Here is a 13,988-nt window from a genome sequence, read left to right on the forward strand (position 1 = left end):
AAAACATAAAAAAATACCCCCATGAGAACATATTTCAACTTGGTACCTGGCAGAATCTTAAAATATACCCTTCAAGGACTAAGAAAAAAACAGGTGGCGAAAAAAAATCCACCCTATGCGCGTGGACCCCCCTGTCCATCTAGACTACTGTGGACTCCTGTGTTTTTTGTTTGTTTGTTTTTGTTTGTTTAGTTTTTTTAATCATTTGTCTAAGAATATTGTGGTTTCTGTCCAAGTTGACTCATTAGTTACTGGTGGAGGATGAAATGGGGACTGTGTTAAAGTACAGTAAATGGGGAAATTGAATTCATTAAAGAGGTGGTGCCATAGTTTTGTTCTTTTTCTGGTTTTCATGTGTCTATGAGGTTGACAGTACTTCATTAGACCCCCTGGTGGGGTTGTTATGAGCAATTGTGTATTCCTTTTGTATTTTGTATTTCTTCCTGGAGGCTGACACATTGTGGGTCAAAAGTGCCGATCCAAAAACAGTGATTAAATGACATCATATAATCATCCCCTCCCCCTTTACCATTCACCCAACACTGTGGGTGTGGCTAACTTCAGCTGGGTCACCACCCACCTAGTCTCACGTAGCCAGACAACTATTCCACAATCTCCGAATGCTATATAGAGTCTGGAACGGCAGCTCCCGAACGGCGAGTATCGGAAGTAGCCAGTGCTGCACTGAACTGTAGTCCCATTGGAAACATAACAGAAACACAATAGCTCAGACAAAGTCATTCGAGCGGCCTATTCTTGTTATGGGTGTATAGTTTAAGAAAACGTTTGAAAACCTCATGGAGGTAACACCAACAACACCAGAGAAAGACGAGATAACGCCCCCAGAAATATTGAAAGGAGACATAACGCTTCCAGTAGGACTTGTTATTGCCACTGCACCAAGGGAGCGGTTGCGTCACATCCGCTTTATCTCGCACTCATCGTTTCTATTTCCGTTTGCCAGACTGTATGCCGGGAGCATTTGCCCAAATCCCGGAGGACAGTCTGGCCTCACGAGACTACCACCCACCTAAACAACCAGGCATACTTAATGAACTGGTGGGTGTGGCCACATACAAACCTAATTTTAACTATTTCTGTACACTCTTTTGGAAAAAATCCTCCTCCTAGTATAATCATAATACCTGATAATCATGTTTTAGGGGGGAAATAAATCATGGCACTGCATCTTTAATAAATTCATATGAATTAAACTAATCAAGATATCTCTCGCAAAATGTAAGCACCCCAAGCCTGTCAATTTCCGAGTGTGTGCAGCGAGAGCGAGAGTAGTGTGCCAAACTTTGGGTTGACTTTTTCGCATCTTCCCATTAATGGATAAAACGTGGCTTCCCATCTGGGTTATAGGACAGCGGGCTGAGCCTTCCAGCTATAGCGGAGGACCGAAACCACATCTCAGCCCCAGGGGTCCTTAAGGGGGCCAAGGGGTCCCCAGCAAAATGAGGAACAGTTAAAGAACTCAAGCCCTGTTTTAGTTTTCAGCTATGCGAAAATGTTTACAAATCTTATAAAATGGGGCTTGAGGCCAAATACGCACACATCAATTTGGGGGTCCACTGGTATAGATGATGTAAAATGATTCTTGTGTTTCTTGTGAAAGATATTTGCAGATTATAATAAACTGGTGAAAAACTGATCAATTGAATGTGAAAAGAAACATGTGCTTCTTGATGAAGAAAACAATGTGTTGTACAGTATTACCGGTACATCCTCTTACCTAACTTACCTAACTCTTGTTAGGTTCCAAAGTGTGCTACTGTACAATTCTGGATGTTCCCCCAAAAGGGGCTAACGCTAGGCTCATTTAGTCATTTGTCCAATTGTTTCGGCTGTGGTTCAACTTCAAATTGTTCATCATTGTTCTGGGTCAACAGTCATCACTCTGTTTTTTTGTTCTGCCAGCTGGTTAAAGGGGAATGCAATTTTGTGAATCTCTTGTGTTTGTAGAAAGGTTCCCTGTACCATGGAGCAGCGTTTTTTAAAGTGCAAGGGTCCTTGAGGGGGTTCCAGGAGGTCCCCTGCTAAATAATAATGATAGTTAAATTAACCCTTATAGGGCTGTAACTCAAATGGACCCATAAGATACATACATACATAACATACACACAGCCTAGCCTATAGCCAGGCTTAATCATCTGCGAAGTGAAAAGCTTTGTCAAGATATGAGGCAGAGAGTTCTAGGAGGTGGGGCAGATTTTTCCCGGAAGTTGTCTTTTTTCACAGTGCGGTGTCCCTGCAAACGTATTCCCCGCTGGAAAAAATCTACGTCTCCCGCTCCATCGGTTGCACTCACAATAAACAATATACAAACAAAATTCAAAAACATCGATTCGGACAACATTACACCTCGAGTTAAGAGCTACAATCTATTTTTCTTTGTTTCGCTGGGGAATGTAAACAGCATGATGTAACTTCCTTTAAATGCAGCACTTTCGCCACTTTCGCTGAAATCTTGAAACCAAGCGGAAGTCATATCTTGCACTGCAAACAGCCTAACCTGAGTATGCTTCAGCTGCCTGCTACATTAATTGCATTCACCTGCTGTTCCAAATCGACAAGGCTTTGTTCAGACAGCAGGCAAATCTTTTTTAGTTTTTTGTTTTCAAATCTGATGTTTAGGACTGTCCACACTGTTATATGCAAGTGATCATATTGGATAATCTGTATTCAGACAACATGCACCTACTGTATCTCCATTGGTTGCTGTGGTAACAAAGTCACAACATACATATACTATAGGTGTGTGTACTGCTTAAGTTATACTATGTTGTCCTGAACCAATCTTTAGAAAGCTTTAGACTTAACTCACATGTCTACTAGGGATGTGGTTAAAATGTCATTAGCAAAAACCTGTTTACATGTGTTTTGCTGTTCAGACTTGATCCAATATATCCCATCTGGATATAGCATAAATCTGATTTGAGCTGCCAGTCTGAAGAACAAAGCCTAAATTAATCTAAATTGGGGTATTTAGTGTCAAGCTTTATACATCGGTGCTAGTGGGCCCATCAGTTATAGCTATTACAGTATCACCTTGTTAACACTCACCTGTGAAGGATGGCTTTTTGTTTATTCAGCGTCTTTTTTTTAAATTGAATAAATAAATGTTTTTTACTTTTTATTTCAAAATCTTCTCAGATGTAGATTTATTGGATTTAAAATTAGGCTATGCTGTTACAGTTTTATTAGGCTGTTAGAAAAACGTTCTATCTCTGAATCCAAATCAAGAGGTGAATGTTGCGGTTTGTGAATATTAATATGATAATATTGTGCTTATTCTTCATTGGGATATAGGCTAATTAATGCTGTGCTTAATTCACTTCTGATGTTAACAACCCCTTTAACTTTTAACCAGTCACTGAGAGGTCCCTTATTTGACTCTGTGTTACTTATAACGGTGGATTTTTATCACATTCTGTTCATAGCCTGTATAGCCATAATGCCATGTGCGCGCGCCCGCGCATAAACATTTTTGGGTTTTTCCCAGGAAATTAATCGTTTTATACAGTTAAAAACGGTTCAAAATGGTTCAAAACTGTTCTGCACGGCGGCAGAAATAGGCTTAATATAATGCATGTCTTACCTACAGTATTTGACAGAAAGTTCACTCACTCTCATATCGTGAGTTTGCGTGCGGTCCAGCAACACAACCAGGCATGACAACAGTGCCGTGCGCCACGCAGCTCTGTCCACCACCTGCGCTGTTGTCGTCGGCAACCGACAAGTTAACAGCAGACTCGGAGCGAAAAAGAACCAGACAGTTGTAAAGTACTGTTATTTTATTCATATTTTCTCTCTCAAATTCTGCATCTGAGACCAGTGGTTGGTCACTTTTAGACGCCCACATCTCCCACAGCGAATGATAGCCATTCATTTGCCAGATTGACAGTTCAATGATGAATGAGAACAAAGACATTGGATCATGGGTTCGTTGCAGATCCGATCTGTGACTGTGGCCTTTAGACCGGATCCCCCTATTCTCCCGCATATTGGTTGGCATTTCCGGGAGCTTTACTACCACTCACGGGTGTCCGACAGCAGGCCATAATTTCCGGGAGACTCCCGCAACTTCCAAGAGACTTGGGATGTCTGTTGTGCTGACTGGTCAGGCATATCGGCGCAAATGCCCCTGAATTGTCATTGTGAGTGACATTGATGCTGAAGGAAGTCACCATTTCAAACACAGAAGAAACTGAACTGTCAAACACGCCTATTATGCAGCCTACATGACTGTGAAATGACAAGAAAAGACTGAAAACACTGCAGCACCTTCAGTGCATTCAGCCTACTCCCTGCCCGTATTGTCAGTAATTCCCAGCAGGATTATAAGTAATTTGCTTTCCTCGATTGTTGACAGTAATATTAATCTATTTATTGAATTTAAGTGTCTATAAAATGTTCTCACTTGTTATCCACATGAACGCTAGCTTTCCTAGGGCAAATAGCAGCGTAGCTATTTTTGATATTTGATGTACAATGAAGTATAGGGTATAAGAAGTTATGGAGCAAGACTATGAACAAATTATTGCCCGACATTCATCGTTGGTAGTGATCTATATTTATTGTGCAATACAGAATACCCATATCTTTATTTCTGGATGCAGCACAAGCGTCATCGTATAAAAAAAGAAAAAAGTCTGAGTCATGGTCCCTTATCAGTGTGTGTCTTATGTTGCATTAAACTTGTGTTATACCTCGCTTTCTGAGAGAACAGTGCTCTTTGTCTTGGCAGTTGAATCTAACTGTTCCGCCAGGCACAGGGTCTCCTGCGTGTCCGAGCCGACTCCGGAGTCGGTGGCGCTGACGGTCTGAAAGGTCGCGAGCACGGGTCGCGGCGCTTCTGTGTCCTTGCCGTTCCGTGTGGTGGGGCGGCTCACCTTGCTGCGCCGCAGCGACTTGAGCAGCAAGGGCCGTAGGGAACGGGCGGAGGCAGCCTCGGAGCTCCGCAGCACGTTGCGCTTGTTGACATGCTCGATGGTGAGGCGGCAGCGAGCCACCTGCAGGAAAACCTCCCGGAACTGCCGGGAGGAGAGGTTGTAGAGGAAGGGGTTCAGGACGGAGCTGAGGTAGAAGAAGGTGTCGCCCACGGGGTGAAGGGTCACGTAGCTGCGGAAGTAAGTCACAGTCCAATCGTCTTTGGTTATAGCCACCGTCATGAGGCGCCGCACCTGGTTGGGCATCCAGCACACCATCAGGGACCCTACAATCAGACCTGAGAGGGAGAGGGGGAAGGGTTAGAGAGAGAGAGGGAGGGAGAGTGGGAATAAGACAGTAGGAGAGAGAGAGATAGATGGGGTGGGGGTGGGGTGAGAGAGAAAGCAGGCGAAATAGTGAGAGGGAGGCAGAGACATGGGCTTCACTGCTGATCATTGTAATTATGAAATATAAGAAACAAAACAACTGTAAAAGACGAAAGGCCCTTTCCCATTGGGCCGCGATAACGATAGAAAATATAGTTTTCAATTGAAGTGGATGGCAGCGTCCACACCACAACGATAAAGCCATCATAATTGTTGTGAACGCTGACATATCATTATCTTTATCGCGCCCAGTTGGAAAGGGCCTTAACTCGAGATCCAAGAGGGCGCATGAGTGAATATGAACTCTCATTGCTCTTCAAGAAACTAATGTGTCAAATGGTGACACGGTACAACAACAAAACCTTGAAGTTATTCTGTGTTACGGGTTCCCAAACTTTTTCTGTTTGAAGCAAACACAGAAATTTGGTGTCTCCTCGGGATCGAAATTATAATAGTGAAAATAGCAGATCTACAAACCCATGACACTTTGCATTGTGGCAGGCTGTGAGCTTGCTATTTTCAGTATTTTATTAAAATTCTTTAGAAAATTTCTGGGGGAAAAGTTCGATTTTTTATTTCATGAAAATCATTTTTTTTTAGGAATGTTTTCTTTTGGGGGGGGGGGGGTGTACAAATATATATTATATTCATTTGCAACCCATAAAAACAGGTCCACACAGCTTTATCTCATCTGACTCCACGTGCTTCTGCCGTAGCAGGAGCATTGCAGCAGTCCTCTTCTCTTATCTGCTGTTTATCCATCTCACTGAAATGCTTTTAATGTGAGTCACACTGAGACCAAATAGCCTTTCAAAATATAACAGATTGCTCTGCCCCACATCTCATTTCCTGCCGAAGGAAAATGGATGTCCACACTCTTGTTTACCAAACACACAGGACTCCTGGGAAGGGACGGAGGTGTTTTGAAGAATTGTTTGAATAATTTAGACATGTTTGAAATTCCAAAAACATAGTGAATCATTTCTAGGGTAGTGTAAGGGGAAACATAGAAGCCACGTCACAGATGTCTGATGAAAGAAAAGTAACTCAACTACATACATTGTGGTGTTGTGATATCTGTTTCATTTCTTTGAAAAGCTGGTTCAAACTCATGGTTGTCTTAACCCATTTAAGCCTAAGGCCGATTTGAATAAATCCTTAAAGACCTAAGTCCAATTTTAAAATTACACAAGTATTGAAATAAAGTGATTCAGACTGTGATTCACATTTTGAGCCCATGCAAGCAGGACATTATTCTTTTAGATGTAGAGGAACGGATGTTTGATTGGTGGTCACTCCAATGAGTCACTTTATCCGTTCCTGGCTGGCTGGCTGGCTGGCTTTGTCCGTATCATGAACTGCAATACACACACACACGGCCACTTAGGGACATTGATAGGAACGGATAGTCACTCTGAGGACGCACACACCTCCAGTAAGAGACGACATGAAGAGTAACAGGAAAAGATGGGAGAGCAAGAGAGAAATACAGTAGGTCAAAGCCAAGAGACGGATTCAAACCCGAGCCTCAGTCCTCTGAACCACCAGAGCATACTGGATAGTACGTATATCCAGTTGTCCAGAACTGTAGATTCAACCAATATACCCAAACTAGACCTTACCCGTTCGAAGATATGTGCTCCAAAATATGTGCGGGTGTGGGTTGTGGGGGAAGTTACTGTAACTGGTGCGTGCGTGAGAATATGTGGGAGCATCATAATGTAAGGAGCAGCTCATGGAGGACTGTATATTTATGATGGATACAAATAATTTAACAGCAAATTTAGGTGAATAGAAGTATGGGGATGAATGCGCTTGCTCCACATAGTTTTTTCATACCCGTTGGAAGATGAGACACACATCAAACGCACCTGGTGAAAGCGAGAGAGAAGAGAGAGAGAGAGAGAGGGAGAGAGAGAGAGAGAATGCACATTCCTAACTGTGAGAGAGAGGGGTGTGTGTGTGGGGCTACAGATCCCATGGCCTGGAGGAACGGACCGTAACCCTGACAACAGGCTAAGAAAACGCTAATAAACAGCTTTAATTTGGGAGAAATTAAATTCGGGCTCCGTCACCGTTGGTATAATGCTTATGGCCAATACCATGTGAACTTTGGGATCAGTTGCTGAAGCGAGTGAATAGATAAACGTAGATAAGCGTGAGCGTTAGAGCGTGAGTGAGTGCGTGAGTGAGTGAGTGAGTTTGCTGGTTTAATAGATAGATGGGCATTCCAATATATGGGCATTAGCAGAGAGGTTACTTATCCTTGCACGTGTATGTTTGTAACATGTTTGATTAATTGCACAGCTTAAAGGCACTTCAGGTATTTGCACAGTAAAGACGTGCAGTTGACTGAATACCTTTTAACTGAACATCTTTTAGTTCCTGTCCAGCTGAGCTGGCCAGCTTACTATTTCCACTTGTGGAGACAGAATGTTTGGTGATAATCATGAGGGGCAGCAAGAGCAATGTGTGTTATTATACTGTATGTATGTGACTAATCACATCGATTGTTGTATTGCCTTGCTTATTGGGTTGATGTATGTATTGCTTTGCTTGTTGTGGGTCGCTTTGGATTGGGAGCTTCTGCTAAATGCCTAAACTGGAGCCAGAAGGTATGCGGTCACCCTTAAGGCTTGACTCAGGGAAAAGGACGCCCCTGCCTTGCACAGTCCCATGAGATGAACGATACTCTCATGACTAATCGGGAATGACGCAAGTTCGGTTCTGATCACCCTGAGCTGGCCGCCTCCTGCGAGGGTGTATAGGCTAGTGTATAATGGCCGAAACACCCCAAGACCTGGAGGAACACGACTGATGATGCGTCCTAAATTAAAACCTTACCCCAGCCCCCCCCCCCCCCCCCCTTTGCATCCATCATTCACCACCAAGATGACACACACACACACACACACACACACACACACACACACACACACACACACACACACACACACACACACACCTACACACACAATAAAGACCAAGTGCAATATGAGAAGTGCAATATAGGTAATTTTATGTGATGATTGAAAGCTTAATAAACTACCCACAAAAAGATCGGAAACGTAACTTCAGTCCATTATATCTCCCCTTTAATAATACCAATTGGTATTGTGTTTTATATCACGTTTACTGTATCATTGGTTAGTCACCTTTACAACAAGGTACAGCTTGTAAGCATCGGGCATTCATGGAATGAGTAGCACAGCTAAACGTGTGGCTGCCACGTACTCTAGGTGTGAGGGCCACGTAGAAGCCCGAACTATAGATGTGAGGGACACATTTAGCAGCCTGAACCCTAGATGTGAGGGCTGCATAGCGTCCAGAACCTCTAATATATTAAAGCAGGGGTCTTCAACAGGGGGTCCGGGACCCCAAGGGGGTCCTCAGAGTGATGCCATGGCATTGGTCCGAAATCTCATTGTTCCTACATCCCATTAGTCAGAATCTGGTGATGTTAACCTGGTGAAAAATACTATGCCTAAACATAACCCTAACCTCAGTAAAGCTATGCCTAAACCTAACACAAACCCTAACCTCAGTAAAACTATGCCTAAACCTAACCCTAAAACCTAACCCTAACTAAATTCGGACTAATGAGATGTAGGACTGATGAGATATCAGACTTATAGGCAGTCCCCCCTCAGAGTTACTACAGGGCAGCGCGAGGCGTTGTGAGCTTGTAGGTCGGCTATTTTCGGCTTTGGTTTGGTGTAGAGGGGGAAAAGAGCAGACTAAGTACAGAGTGTGACGGTTCCCTCACTAGGGGGATTGGCATAACGGTTTTAGGGTTATATTATGTCACTCCTTTAGTTATGGTTATGTTTTGTGTAGTTTGCTTTGTGTTAATTTCTGTTCTCCTTTCTCCCAATAGGACTGGGGAGCAGCAACTAATTGATGGCCGTTATCCACATTGGAGCGCACCTGGGCCCGGGTGCCAACGCCCTATAAAAGCCTGCTTCCCCAGTCCTTCCCCGGTTCTGTTCATTTCTGTTGTCCTCTCCACTCTGCCCTATTAGTCGGGGATCCACATGCCCAAAAGCTCAAGGAATAGGGTTGAACCTGTGATTTTCTGCTGCACTTTTTATTTCTGTTTTATTTATTAGTTTGGTCATTAAGGTCCACAGAATGAGAGGCCTGCTCTGCCGGAAACATCGTGAAAAAAAGTTACGGCCATTTGTATATTCACTGTCCCATTGACTCCACTAGAAATATTTAAAAAAGAAAATAAATCTGCTTTAAGTAGCATGTGAGGGGTCAAACTAGGGGTTTCTCATCATTCTGAATCCATTACAAGCATTTGTTTTGCATGAAAAGCATTCCTTGGGCAAAATATTGGCCCCCAAACACTGTGAAAACACTGTGAAAAGTGATGAGTCATCACTTTTTTTCCACTTTTCACAGTTTTGGATGGCCAAAGTTTTGCCCAAGGAATGTTTTTCATGCAAAACAAATGCTTGCAATGGATTCAGAATGATGAAGAACCCCTAGTTTGACCCCTCACATGCTACTTAAAGCAGATTTATTTTCTTTTTTAAATATTTCTAGTGGAGTCAATGGGACAGTGAATATACAAATGGCCATAACTTTTTTTCGCGAAGTTTCCGGCAGAGCAGGCCTCTCATTCTGTGGACCTTAATGACCAAACTAATAGATAAAACAGAAATAAAAAGTGCGGCAGAACATCACAGGTCCTCTCCCATTATGAGGGACTGGATCCCCGGCTACTATAGACGGGTTTCTTACATTGACACTAAATGCACAGCTGACTGTATCATGTAATCAATTCCTACCAATCCCCAAACCTGTTGTTTTGGGGAGCGCTGGTTTCATTGGCTAATTTTGGTACCGACCCTGCGCACGCATCTAGTTCTTATCAGTGTAACGTGGACCAGAAACCCGTCCATTCTTTTCTGTTCCACACATGCTACACTCACAAATACTACACCATTCACTCATCCATCAATGCATTACACTACTGACTTTACTGACTTTCACACCTCACATTTACTTTTGGTTGATTTGATTACTTTTGATTATTGAAATAAATTATATTTTCTTGGCTAAACTGCGTCTCCCCCTTATTTTTGTTGCATTTCCTGGCACCCCTAGGCCAGGAGCATAACAAGAGTAAAAGGTCAAGTTTATTAAGTATTGACGGTTCAAGTGGTTCTGAAAACACAAATTGACATTAATCCAAAATACAATGATGAGTGTGCTGTCAAACGAAACTATCCACCTGTTTCCGCAAGAATTTACTGTAGCATTATGTGTGGGACACATCCGACGAACAGCTGACATACAATCACGTCAAGTCGCAGATGCAACCATCTGCGACGCCGGAACTGCCTGCACACCTTCTGCGCAATGCATGATGGGACGTTGGAAGCTTGTGGATATGGAATCTATGAACAGATTGTGGGGGTCCCTGCTTCATCTCTCTCTCAACTAAGGGGTCCTTGGCCTGAAAAGGTTGAAGACTCCTGTATTAAAGGATTACAAGTTATGGGAGGAAAGGAAGATGGTTCTCAAACATTTTCATGTCAAGAACTCCCAAATTGGTAGCATAGGCCACCAATTCCATCTGTGACGAGTAATCTGTTGTGGCAGGCTAGACACAAGTCACAACCACTGTGCTTTACGTTCTACTGTATTTTGAGAGACACACATTCAACCAAGATTAGGCACAAACATGGGGTTAAATTCTTTCAACTGTTATGCCACCAAAATGTGGAATGCCCCAAGTAACAGCCATCAAAAAGTGTGACTCCTTACCAATTTGTAACTGGTCCTAGATGAGTCTTCTAAGCTTAACACAAGAAATGCCCCCCCAACGCAATGTTTTCTGTACCATTATACCTTTATTGCTACTAGTGTGTACTTGTAAATGTAAATGTTGTGGCAGACCAGAAATGAGACTAATGCTGCATTCACACTGAGAGAAGCTAAGCTAATGGTTGGCTTGGTAATTGTGGGCTCGCCTGGAAGGCGAGCACACGTATGTTATCTTCATTATTTATCTATCAGTCAGTCAGTATCCTCAAAACTTTGGCGCGATTCATCTCTTAAACGCTTACACCTTTCAACACCATTCAAATTTTTATGTGTTCAGCTTACTGAGGACACGTGTGCTTGTATTTTTGGTTTTGAAATGTTTTGTAGTATAAATATAAAAAAATAAAAATGTTTAACTTTAAGCACCCAATGCATTTCCAATGGGTTTAGTGAGTGGAGAGAAGGATAATAGACCCATGTTTATGTTAAGGCGCTGTGGCTGCAGTGTTCACACTTCAGATATGCTATCTATATCATTGCGTTCACACAGGTCTGCTCTCTGATTTGATCCAAATATCTAAGCTTTGTGATGTATATATTCTGAGTTAAAACTACAAATATCTATAAATGTCCCTCTCCACTCTACTGATTGAGACAGCTGTGATTAAAGGCCTGTCTGTCATTGGCTGTTCTGTGGTGCTGCAAAGTAACTAAGTACATTTACTCAAGTATATACAAGTACTTGTACCTACAGTACAATTTTGAGGTACTTTTACTCTACTTTCCATTTTTGTTACATATACTCTACTATAAATACAGCATTTGACAGCCTCAGTTACTTGTTACTTTGCAGATTTTATTATTAATAAAAAACATAGATGGACCACTTAATACTGCTATGAAGTTGATCTACAATGTGCACGCGCACGCACGCACGCACGCACGCACGCACGCACGCACGCACACACGCACACACACACACACACACACACACACACACAAACAACTGTTACTGTGTTACTGTGAAGACGTTTGCTTGTATTTGTCTTTGAGACATGTTTTGTAGTGTTTTAGAAATTGTTCTTAAAAAGAATAAGGTTTTAGGATCCCGGGCAATGGGATTTACAGTATATATCCTAGAACCCGCAGGGACAATCAGCCGTATTAGTGGTTGTTGTTGGTTTTCAGGGAGATATCACAACCGATGCATTTTCAAATCAGATCCACAAACACAATAAAAGTCATGCTCCACTCCTCAGTCTGGAGTGGCCACATAGAAGAACGCCTTGGTTATAGACATAGTGGAGGACAGATGTGATCTGGGATTGTTAACCTACAGTATATGCACTCAATATACACCTCTAGAACACATAGAATATGTACAGTAAGGTTCAGTAGAGTACAGTAAAAGTACAGTTAGGTTCAGTAGAGTACAGTAAAGTACAGTAAGGTACAGTAAAGTACAATAAAGTACAGTAAAGTACAATAAAGTACAGTAAGGTACAGTGGAGTACAGTAAAGTACAGTAGAGTAACGTAAATTACAGTAGAGTACAGTAAAGTACAGTATAGTAAGGTACAGTAGAGTACAGTAAGGTACAGTACGGTACAGTAGAGTACAGTATAGTATAGTACAGTAAGGTACACTACAGTAAGGTACAGTAGAGTACAGTAAAGTACAGTACAGTAAGGTACAGTACAGTAGGGTACAGTAGAGTACAGTAAAGTACAGTAAGGTACAGTACAGTAGAGTACAGTAAAGTACAGTAAGTTACAGTAGAGTACAGTAAAGTACAGTAAGGTACAGTAAAGTACAAAACAATACAGTAAGGTACAGTAGAGTACAGTAAAGTACAGTAGAGTACAGTAAAGTACAATAAAGTACAGTAAAGTAGAATAAAGTACAGTAAGGTACAGTGGAGTACAGTAAAGTACAGTAGAGTACAGTAAAGTACAGTAGAGTACAGTAAAGTACAGTATAGTAAGGTACAGTAGAGTACAGTACAGTAAGGTACAGTACGGTACAGTAGAGTACAGTATAGTATAGTACAGTAAGGTAGAGTACAGTACAGTAAGGTACAGTAAAGTACAGTAAGGTACAGTACAGTAGAGTACAGTACAGTACAGTACAGTACAGTAAGGTACAGTACAATACTGTAGGGTACTGTACCTTACAGTACCTTAAAGTATCCTATTTGTTGGGTTGGAATCGAGCCCACACTGTTTCGAAGGAACAGTATTTCTAGTTCAATGTAATCTCTATGCAAACCAGCTTTTAAAAATTCCATGCTCGAAAAAAAGCTTGGAAATTTTAAAAGCTGGTTTACATAGACATTACATTGAATTACCAAGCCAACCATTAGCTTGGCTTCTCTCAGTGTTAATGCAGCATAAGAAAGGGAATGTTAAATCAGACTGATAAAAGTGCAGATAATGAATTCTTATCGCTGTGGTTAAATAAATCATGACAGGATGAGCTTTGCTAGATTTTCAACAGATTGACTGACTATAACTTTCTCGTGACCTGTTCTCAAACACACATTGTTAAATAATACATGTTGTTTAATTCATATTCTGTAACTGGACATTTTTGAGTGCATGTCGTCTGTCCTAGGCAGGAGTTTATACTTCTTTCTTTATAAGTCTTTCTTCCATTCTCAAAACAGTTAACAAAAAAATAACTCACAAAACTTGTTGCACAATGAGGAATCGTCGTGTTAAGATTTCACTTGGCATCAATGTAAAAAGAATTACAGATGTTTTCATAATAATGAGTTGGTAACCCTAACCCCAAAGAAAGGATTAACCTTTTAGTCAACAAGGTCTAAAGACAAGGTCACAACCAATGACATTTATTCACAATTACATAGTTTTGGCAGTGGGATGCACT

General features: G+C 41.8%; 1 protein-coding gene across 1 annotated transcript in view; it reads right to left on the bottom strand.

The window, feature by feature from the left end:
* Positions 1–3,836: 3,836 nt before the first annotated feature.
* Positions 3,837–13,988, bottom strand: part of gpr39 (G protein-coupled receptor 39) — a 31,756-nt gene continuing 21,604 nt past the window's right edge. Inside the window, exon 3 of the mRNA XM_080753425.1 lies at positions 3,837–5,233. Within this exon, the coding sequence (XP_080609551.1) occupies positions 4,710–5,233 (524 nt within the window). The 3' untranslated portion in view covers positions 3,837–4,709. The remainder of the gene's footprint in view (positions 5,234–13,988) is intronic.

This window comes from Nannobrachium achirus, assembly GCF_963921795.1.
Source record: "Nannobrachium achirus genome assembly, chromosome: 22".
Classification (NCBI taxonomy): Eukaryota; Metazoa; Chordata; class Actinopteri; order Myctophiformes; family Myctophidae; genus Nannobrachium; species Nannobrachium achirus.